Below are 10,607 nucleotides of genomic sequence, written 5' to 3'. Positions count from 1 at the left end.
TGTCCTACCCAGGTATGAGGACTCAGGTGTGGAGCGGTAGCCCTGCGTCGGGGATCGGGCAGACAAGCTGTGAGTTGGAGAGCCAGGCAGACTCTCACTGGAGGACAGGGAGCGATTCAAACAGGACAGGCTGCGGCTGGTGTGCAGCAGATTGGACTGCTTTGTGATCTTACGGAACAAGGAGCTACGCTTCTTACTGCAGGACAGACAGACAAAGAAAAGAAAGAAGGATTTTAAGTGGGATTGACATAATATAATTTATGTTATACGTTTCACCTTGTAATTCTATCCAATGGGCTTTGCCATTTTACCATTTCCCAGAGCATATTAGAAATAGTTTTACTTTGCATATTGTGTTTTTATCGAGTTACAACTAAAATCAGGTACCTCTCCTGGCCGTCCTTGCCCGTGGTCCTCTTGCTGCGTCGAGCCATCTTACACTTGTAGCTGGCCTTGCGAGCGGGCCCCACTTTAATGGAGGTGTTCTCAAAAGGAGTGGTCGTCACCGTCACCTTGTTTCCACTCTACACAGATAAATAACAATGAATAATATTCTACATTGATCCATTGTAGTATCACAAACCTTCCAAGAAAATGTTATCTTTGTTTACAGAATGAATTAGCATGTTTAATGTGGAGTTGAAATAAATAAAGTGCCACTGAACTCAGTTACAAAAATACCCTTTTATTTGAAATTGAAAACAAAGAATAAATACAGAGAAAAATACATATCATCTGAATACGTTGCCTACCTTGAGGATGAGCTCCACCACTTCAGTGTGGACCAGACCGTGGACCGACTCCCCGTTGACATGTGTGATGAGGTCACCGGCACACAGGCCAGCTTCCTGTGCGGGGCCGCCCTCCTCCACATGCTGCAGAGTCACACAAAACATTCAAGTCCACAACAGGTCAAAATGATTTACATGCAAACAGTCAGAGTGCAGGACTTGGATCTTAGACAGTGGGTGTTTCTCAATGTCGAGGACGCTTCTTTGGTAGGACATGTCTTCCGAGTCAGGTCCTTCAGAAGCGAGGCAAGAATCCTTCCTAGCCTCGGAAAACGAAGAATGGTGGAACAGGTTATCGGGTGTGCAGGTGTGCGTCATACTGTATACGAGGCTCCGCCTTAAATGGAGCGCGATTTCCGCCAAAGATTTGGGAAATTGGTCCGTGCGCAAAGCATTGTGGGGATTTTAAGACCGCAGAGGATACACATGTGCAGCCTCGAAATTTCCCGCAATGAAGGACGCCGGCCTCAGTAGAATTCCAAGGATCCTGGACATTGGAACAGTCCTTCAGCGGGACTCGATGACGTAGCATCCTTGAAATAGTGGCCCTGGAGGATCCTTCCTCGACATTGAGAAACACCCAGTATCTTTAAAGACTGGAAAAATTCGTCCTAAAATGATCCTGAAACCTTTCAGTTGAAATCTATGTATGTTTGTGTCAGATTAGAGGAAAGGATTAATTTGATTCTTTTATAATACAACATCTACTTTATTTAAAAATTAAAAATGAACTGCAACAGAATGCTAAATCAAAGCATCTACACACACTGTGTTGTAAAACGCCTTAATTAAATTGGCACAGCTCCTATGCCTTTCCTGTCTTCTCTAGGGCATCTAAAGGCCCGCTAAAGTTCCAAGCCAGTTAAATAAAGGATTAAAATGTTTAACAATACAATGAGCCTTGGAATTTTTGGTAATGACTAATTCATCACAAAGCTAAGTACAGAACAGTTCTCTTTTATGGTCTCATAACATTAAACTAGTCAAATGTTAAGTAAAACGGAAATTATTGCAACGACTGCTAAAATTGAGGTTTTTCTAATTCAGTGATGCCACCTAAACCCTAGACTCAAAAACCATCCCTTTTAAATTCAGAACCATACATTTAGCTCTAGTACAACTACTACTAGATTCTTACCCAAACAATATGATGCACGCTGTAGATGTCACTGTCTCCAATGTAGACCCTGATGGCCCTGAGAGTGAAGCCGTACTTCTTCCCAGAGCGCTGGATGGTGATGGGGGAGCGCAGCACGCTGACGACCGGGCAGAAGTCCCTGCTGGGTGAAGAGTCCCGGGACGAGGGGTTGGAGGAGAAGGAGTGGGGAGACATGGGGCTGGCCAGCGGAGAGAAGCCGCCATGCTGCTCCACTGGAGAGAAAATAACACCCTGTGTAAGTGTCTAAAAAAACGAATCCATTCCATTATGATTCTGTTCTAACCTTTCCCTTGTATTGCTCACCTGATGGTATGATGACGGACAGGGCTGTGGCAGAGGCTGACTTTATGACCTTGTTTCCAGCCCTGGAGTTGCATTTCTCTCCCTCACCAGACAACTGCTGATGGCGCGCCCTGCGGAGGACCAGGTCGTTGGTGGCCCGGGCCCCCAGAGGGTCACACAGAGGAGTCATCACATCACGATCGGCTGCTGCAGGACCTGAGGATACTATGGCTATAGCCGTGCTGACTCCTGGGGTCTCTCCATGTCGAGGAGATTTGTCTGCAAGGATGAAGAGTCAGGTGGAAATTATAGCTTACCATTCTCTTGCGTTAGGTCATACCCCCCTTCCCATACTATTTTCGGTCAAAATTGACCGGTGTGTGTTGCACAGTCAAATCTCTGGAACCCCTTATCCAATTTTGATGGTTGACATCTCATTTGAACAGTCAAAGCAAGTAGAATCAAGGGGTGACAGACAGAATGACACCAGGGGTGAATTTCATGTTATAATTGGGCAGTAAGTTCAAAGATAGTGCTTACTGTACATTACTGTATATTATAAAAATGCTTGCCATGTAGGCTGTGTTTACTGAGATTCTTCCCGTTCCAATGATGTATGGGATGTATTGATTTGATACAAGCAAGTTAGTGTTTCATCGTGTACTTTCAACTACAGTATATGGTCCGGACCCACCGGTGGGCCCATCAAGTTCAGCATTCACTGCATTCACTGTGATGGATATAAAATAAGACACTGATACTGTTCTCCTCAATGAACATTTAGAGAGAAATAAATATTCAGGGCTCCTCTCCCTCAGGGGCCTCTTCCTGGTCTGTTGACTGTTGGTCAGGCTCATAGTCTGGATCGCTGTTGTCTTCCATTTCTGAGACATCGTCCTCTTCATCTGGTTCAAAACATTTGTCCAGAGCCTCTAATCGGTCGCCTACTCATTGTGTCAATGAGTCAAATGTGAGCAAGGCACAAATATAACTGCATGAGAGACAGTAATGGAGGCGCATTTACTGTGAGAAAGTGAGAGGTTTTTCTTTCTCGAGGGGCACAGAGCTCACCTGTGAGAAGGTATGATACATTGTATCATACAGCGCGACTCATACTTGCCAACTTTGAGACCTTGAGACCTCAGAAATCGGGAGCAGGTGTGGGGGGAGGGGGTGTTAGTGGATAGCCGGAGCTGTATTAGATTAACATCTACACATGCTTATTGTAGTTGTAAGTGCACTGTCTTGCAGCCTGTAGCACCATCCTTGATGGAGAAGGCTGGACCTGTATTTGTCAGGAAAGGAGTGAGCAGAGGGTATAGTTGTCGATTCTTGTTCTGTTTTCTGTGACTATCGGCTCACCCTCTCAGACTTTCAGTTGCGCGCGCTATTAAAGAGACGCGCTACCACGGAAACCAAACAATGGTGTAGCTGTATTAAAGTCTGAGTGGAAACAGTCCTGAGTAAATCTGATTTTGTCAGAAATCGGGAGAAATGCGGGAGAAATATGACCCCCGGGAGGAAACCGGGAGAGGGCAATGAAATCGGGAGTCTCCCGCGAAAATCGGGAGGGTTGGCAAGTATGAGCGCGAGAAAGTGAGAGGCTCCCGTAACTTAGAGTACATTGTTTTGTCTGGAAGGTGTGGGGGGACATAGGCACAAGAAGTGTGTGTGTGTGTGTGTGTGTGTGTGTGTGTGTGTGTGTGTGTGTGTGTGTGTGTGTGTGTGTGTGTGTGTGTGTGTGTGTGTGTGTGTGTGTGTGTGTGTGAGAGAGAGACTGAGTGTGTGTGTGTGTGTGTGTGTGTGTGTGTGTGTGTGTGTGTGTGTGTGTGTGTGTGTGTGTGTGTGTGTGTGTGTGTGTGTGTGTGTGTGTGTGTGTGTGTGTGTGTGTGTGTGTGTGTGTGTGTGGAGATGTTTTCCATTGAACATAATACACTCATACCCATTCATTTCCTATGGTGGTCATGGGTGTTTCACTGTTGAATAAATCACTAAAAAATCAATGCAAGTGGAGGATAACATAAGGTCTTGAGGCAAGTGGATAAAAAACACAATATGTATGATCAAAAACAAAGTCACTCGGTCACTTTTGATCCGAAACACAAGAGAAAGGTTAAAGTAGCACTTAGAGCTGAAAACAGTAATGCTGTGATTTGTCCAACTGAGTCAGAAGTAGTCATCTAATAAGGTATTACAGGAGGGTTTTTCACTTCCTCCACTCTTAGGCCCCCGTGTTGATTTCTCTGACTGCTTTATTCTTTACCATTTATTCTCTTGACTATTTTCTCTCCTATTCTTTCCTCTCCCATTACCTTTCACTACCTCCGATACTTCTCCCTGCACACACACCTGCTCCGTTGATCTCCTTCAGACTGTTCCTCTGCTCCAGGAGGCTCGGGGAGGGGACGCTGGTCCCATCCAGGGAGGTTCCACGGACCCTGATGGGTGCCTGGCGGGACAGGAAGTCAGGCTCAGTGTCTAGAGGCGAGGCAAAACGATGTGTATCCATCAGTGCTGAGAAGCGCCGGCGAGCACCAAGAGGGGGGCTGGCATCCCCGTCCATGTAGAGGGACTCTGAACAAGACAGGCGCTTCCTGCAAGAGAAGACAGAAACACATGCGTATGAGATGATGCACAGTGTTCTGCCTACGATAAGAGGCTACAGCCATGACAGCAGCTCAGTGAGACTGTGCTTATACAAAGTGGTTCTTTTCAGGGTAATGCTAAAGTAAGCATGCTAACATGCTGATGAGAACCATGTAGCATGCTAACATTTGCTTATTAGCACTAATAATAATAATAATAATAATGCATTTTATTTATATAGCGCTTTTCACAACTCAAAGATGCTTTACAGTATGAGGGAGGATAGACAAATAAGGACAGGCAAACAAGTAAGTATAGTCAAATACAAAATAAATAAACAAAAAGGCAGTCAAGAGGAAGTTGATTGAGAGGGGGGGGGCTTCTGGGTAGACAGAGTACACTACACAGTGTGCAGCTATAGCTGATGGTCATGTTAGTTTTACATGTATTTGGTCATAAATCAGATTTACATCTTGACCTAATAAAGGCGCTTGATATAAATGAAGGGATGGCCAAAATGATTTGCATTCATCCTTAGGGGGACATGAATGTGTGTACCAAATGTCATCATTAGCCGTTACAATAGTTTTCAAGGGATTTCACTTAAAACATACATTTGATAATGATGGTCCACTAAGCCAGTTATATAGTCAGTTATATAATTCAGTTTGAAGACAACCCCCACTTGACCAAAGGGCTTTGCGCTGTATTGAACACATATTGACCTACATAAACACACAGAAAGGCAGAAAGAATATAATGTTTGTTTTTGCCTGGATTTGAAAAAATGAATATCTTGGTTGGTTGCCAAAGTCAGCAGAAATATTCTCTTGGTATATTGAATGTCTGTGCATAATGGCATGGAAACTAGAGCTGCAACAATTAGTAGACCAATCAAAGATTCGGTCCACAGAAAAATAATTGTCAAATAGTCTACCAATTGTTTAAGTATTTTATCATGCAAGAATTGTAGAAAAGGCTGTTTTTAGCCTCTTAAATATGGATGTTTCCTTCTTTTCTCTGTTTAATATCATATACAACTTAATATCTTGGGATATCTGACAAAACAAAGCATTTCAATATTCTAGATATAAATTACTCTGAACTTTGAGAAAACTGGTAGGACACACTTTTTATAGCCCAAATATGTATTGATTACTCTCGATTTTGAAAATAATTGTTAGTTGCAGCTAGTGCTGCGTACCTGGACTCACATTCAGGTTCAGGTCCGGACTCAAGTCCAGAGGTTCAGGTTCAGGTCCGGACTTATAAGTCCGGACCTGAACCCATGGCTTGTGTCAAGTGGTGTGAGTAACTAAAGTGAACTTATTGTGAGCTAATTATCAATTGAAAATGAACTCATAATCAACTCAAATTCAAACTCATCAGGTTTATTGTGCTCCCTTCCAACTTGTGTCTACATTTCTCTACAAAGTACAAATGTGCCACTTAGTCTACAAATGACTTATGACAGCAACTACAGTGAACTACTACAAAGTTCAAACATTTATTTCATTTACCAAACTAAAGTAACCAAACAGTCCCTGAGCTGACTGAGCCTAAATCCCTAAAACGTTGCTGAAAGGTAGAGTGTAGAGTAGACTATACGCATCACACTGTTACACACCTAATATACAGTATAGGCTACACTCTAGTGACTGTACAGTCAGAGTGTACTGTACTGTCTGTGCACCATGTATTTTCTACAACTCTACAATACATACTGTTAGAAATTAAAATCAATGTTGATATGGCGTAATTTTGAATTAAAAACACTAATTTAAATCACTTTTATTCTGAAAAAACCGAAAGTTCACACTATTAACTTAAAACTTTTATTCTGAAAATTCTTCACTTCCGGTTAGCATTAGCATGTGGCGAAATTCTACGTTTTCAAACCGTAAATCGAAGGTGAAATGACATGTGATGTTGTACACTGAGCACACTGGGATTAGCACTCATTTATTGACGCTGAATAACGTTTATCAGGGAATGTTTAAATAACCACAGACACCAGAATATACGTAAGTGCTAGTTTTTTTGCGAGTCCAAGTACCGGTTCCTGACGTTCCGGTTTTAACCGGACTTGAACCGAAACTTTTTACAAGTCCAGTACCGGTTCGGCGTACCGGTACGCAGCACTAGTTGCAGCCATGAGTGAGTAACACTTAATGTAAAAATACTTTTGTTAGTTAACACATTTAATTAAAGCAATGAATGAATGTAATGAGCTGTAGCCAAAAGGCAATCATAGACTAGAGATACTAATATTTCGTACTTGATATGGGAAAGTGAAAATCCAATAAGGTAGAAAATGATGAGCCACCTTCACCATATCACGTTTTCTTACTATTATGAATGCAGAATGTATGCATGAATGATTTTATTTTACATATGAATGCAAAGAGATTGAAGTCCAGCCGTATGCTTCCTGAAGATTGAGGTGAAATGGAGTTATGAGAAGTAATAGGAATCCCTTTCTGCCTCTATGCTCTCAATCAGAAATGTGTCCGTCAACAATGCGTCTGGACTCAGCAGATTGTAGTGTTTGTTAGCTGCTCCGAGACACGACACGCAAAGCAACACAGCAGAATAATGTTCACCAAATACAGAAGTCACTTTTCAATCCAATATAAATAATCTTTATCTGAGTCAGACAGATTTTTACTACATCAATACTTATATTTGTAAATTAACTTCACAATGAAAGGTACACATTCAGTAGCATTAAACCTCCTGTATTCAATAGTTATTCTCCTTTTGTGTTTTTGATTGTAAAAATAGGCACTAGATGTGAGTGAGAAAATCTGCTACATATTTATCAACCAATTCAGGGGCATATTGTGTTTCTGTGAGTCATATCCATCCAGTTTCACCAAACTAGTTTCCCAACTTGCAGATGTGGGATCTGTTGAGTGTGAGCTCTCGCACAAAGATCTTTTTATACAAGAAGTGTCAAAATTGGCGTCAGAGAGATAGAAAGCAAAGTTATGCCGGCACACTTGGATATGTGAAAAAACTTCAGGAAACTACCATCTGAACAAACTCGGTCTTATCTTAAAGGATCAGTCCCCCCAAAATAATAAAACTAAATGTTTCCTCTGCCGTACTTTTTATCAATCATAGTAGTAGTAGTCAAAATAATCTACAGACCTTGTTTTGAGCAGTTTCATGTAGTATTTGAATCTCTTTATTGAACTACACATGCAAGTGTGCACAAGTTTCATGTCCATGAGTACATTCTAACTGTCTTCTGCACGGTGATACAGTAGAGGGAAAATTGCTCGTACACAGAACTGCTCACAACAAATCTGTGGATTATCTTGAGAAACCAGGTCAGGATTTCCGGGAAAAATACCCCACCCCACCTCATTTGCATGCATGCTTCTACGAGCCCTCATTTGATAATGATCTCCACTCACATCTCGGGGGAACCGGTCCTCCAGCTCTTGTCTCTCATGCTCAAGCTGCCCAGGCTCTCTCTCTTGGTGACCTTGTCATCCCGCGGGCCCTTGTGCTCCCGCCGGGACACAGAGGTCGTAGCTTTCTGCTCCAGCTGAGACAGATGTTCCATGCTGCTGTACACCTGCAGGGACACGGACCAATCATCATCTGATCTGTTAACAGCTCTGGGAAAAGGTAGCTACTGAGTCTGGGTTTATATTTACTGTATTTATTATTATGTTCTATGTATCAGGCTGACATTAAATATGTAGGGTTATTGTTGTAATGCAATGCTGATATGATAATCTAAGAAGTATCTCGTGCCCCAACAAGATATTATTTTGGAAGAAAGGTATTTTCTCAAAAGAGACCGTGAATTACACAAAGTTACAGACAGAGAGGACATTCATAGAAAGACAAAATCATAAAAGTTAAAAAGTACCAAAGTGATTGCTATAGAAATGATGCTCAAGAGACAGCCTATGTAAGTGTATTCAGCCGAGGTCTTTGTTCACATGCTTTGCTTTAAACGAGGCCACTCAACAGCCCTTGACCGTAACTTCAAATGTTATTGAAATGAAACCCCATTAGGCGCTCTCAGTTTTCTGAAGATCCCCTCCACGACCTCACGGGTGAAACAACAGAGTGTATGCAAGGTGAGATACCGAGGGGAGGCAGATGGAAGGAGAGCAAGTGAGAGAGGGAGGGAAGTTGGTAGTGGGAGGGAGTCAAAAAAGGATAAATAGACGGCATGAGGTGAGAAAATCCCATCCGAGAGGGAAAGTGTGACAAGAAGAAAAAACTGGCACACAGAGAGAGAGACCATAATTAATAGAGATACGGCCATGGAAACAGTGGGTAGGGAAACAGATAAAAGATGTCATTTAAGACACGATACACAGGGTAGAGACAAGGCCTCGAGATACTTACTCAACCTGTCAACTAATCTCCAGTGTCCAGTGACAAAATAGCACAAGATGAAACAGCCAAAAAGGAATAAAAACTGAGTAAGAGAGAGATGAAAGAGAAGACAAACCTTGCTGAAGCGAGGAGAACAGGAAGAGAACTGTCTGATCTCCACGGGCTCATCGTCATTGGTGTCATCCTCGTCGTACGTATTGATGTGATGATATCGATCTGAGCGTGCTGGCAGGGGAGAGAGGTAGAGAGATGAATTATATAAGCTGTCAGTTTAACATGAAAAGTGCTTTTCTAACTGGAACAGCGTCAGAAAATTATTGGACACCCCATCGAGCTAATATTGATGTAACTGCTGCACTGACACATACATCCAGAGGAACCTACTATCAAAGTAGCTGGTGTCCTCCTCTGACTCCAGGTGAGGGATGAACTCTGCTTTCTGTCTCAGCAGGCTGTTCCAGTCCAGCTCGGTGAAGAACCCGTGCTGCTTCACCTCAAACGCTCCGCCTGGTGGCACACACAACACAACGCAAAACACTGGATGGATGGACGGAATATTTAAAGCTGCTTAAAATGTATGTTAAAGGGAACTCATAACGATACAAAAATATACCTAAAACCTGCACTCCCCTCAGCTGTACAGAACAGTTTTGTCACTTTCAGGATATTGATTTGCCCTATTACTGTTTTTCTTCACTCTCACTGTTCTTATCAGTCTCATTTGGGGCTGTTGATATCATTAAAAAGGCCCTCAAACATGTTGTGCACTACCTTCCTATCACTGAACACCAAACAGCCAAAGTTAAATATAGCTGGTGAACATAACAAGGAGTTGGTGGACAGCAAAACGACAGTGTATCAGAGCAAGACATAATGGGGAAAAAACGAGTTGTTTTTGTTGAGCACTGGGTAACATAATGTTTTAAAACCTGAATTTTTCTTTGGAAATTGTGTTACTTCATGGAAACATGCATTCCTCAAACCAACCAAAAGTGGGTGCAGATCAGAGCTCTTATATCAAGTTAATGCAACAGTTAGTACCTGTACCCAACCTCAGGAGAGGGTTGGTCTGCAACAGGGCAGAGATGAGGTCCTGGGCGTCTGCAGGCAGGGCTTCATCCCCATTAGGCCAAACTATATCATCTAACAGAGACAAAAACAACAAAAAACGGTCAGAGTACGAAGCAAGAAAGGCATTTTCAAATTGTAATTCATCGGCTTATCTGAGCTATTGGAAAAGTGTTCAACATAACTGCATCACACCAAGGAAGAAAGCTATAAGAAAGAAATCGATTCTATTATCTGTAGGAATATTCAAAGTGGAAAGGCTTGACACTGCTCTGACTACATCACTTGCTAGAGATGCATGCTATTAAATAAGAATAGTGACACACACATTGGACCCACTTTCTATAACAAAAGGC

The 10,607-nt window shown here is 42.4% G+C and overlaps 1 protein-coding gene across 3 annotated transcripts in view; it reads right to left on the bottom strand.

Annotated features, from left to right (window-relative positions):
* LOC117446122 (microtubule-associated serine/threonine-protein kinase 1-like) overlaps positions 1-10,607 on the bottom strand; it is an 81,667-nt gene that overhangs the window by 4,787 nt on the left and 66,273 nt on the right. For all 3 annotated transcript variants that reach the window (XM_034082127.2, XM_034082142.2, XM_034082134.2), the window contains exons 17-26: positions 10,225-10,326; positions 9,568-9,690; positions 9,299-9,408; positions 8,241-8,404; positions 4,582-4,826; positions 2,254-2,511; positions 1,930-2,162; positions 753-875; positions 388-524; positions 9-196 (exon numbers count right to left, since the gene is read on the bottom strand). In XM_034082127.2, the coding sequence (XP_033938018.1) occupies positions 9-196; positions 388-524; positions 753-875; positions 1,930-2,162; positions 2,254-2,511; positions 4,582-4,826; positions 8,241-8,404; positions 9,299-9,408; positions 9,568-9,690; positions 10,225-10,326 (1,683 nt within the window). The remainder of the gene's footprint in view (positions 1-8; positions 197-387; positions 525-752; positions 876-1,929; positions 2,163-2,253; positions 2,512-4,581; positions 4,827-8,240; positions 8,405-9,298; positions 9,409-9,567; positions 9,691-10,224; positions 10,327-10,607) is intronic.

This window comes from Pseudochaenichthys georgianus, chromosome 1 (genome assembly GCF_902827115.2).
Source record: "Pseudochaenichthys georgianus chromosome 1, fPseGeo1.2, whole genome shotgun sequence".
NCBI lineage: Eukaryota > Metazoa > Chordata > Actinopteri > Perciformes > Channichthyidae > Pseudochaenichthys > Pseudochaenichthys georgianus.
Note: the sequence above shows the minus strand (reverse complement) of the source record. Positions and strands in the feature narration are given on the sequence as shown.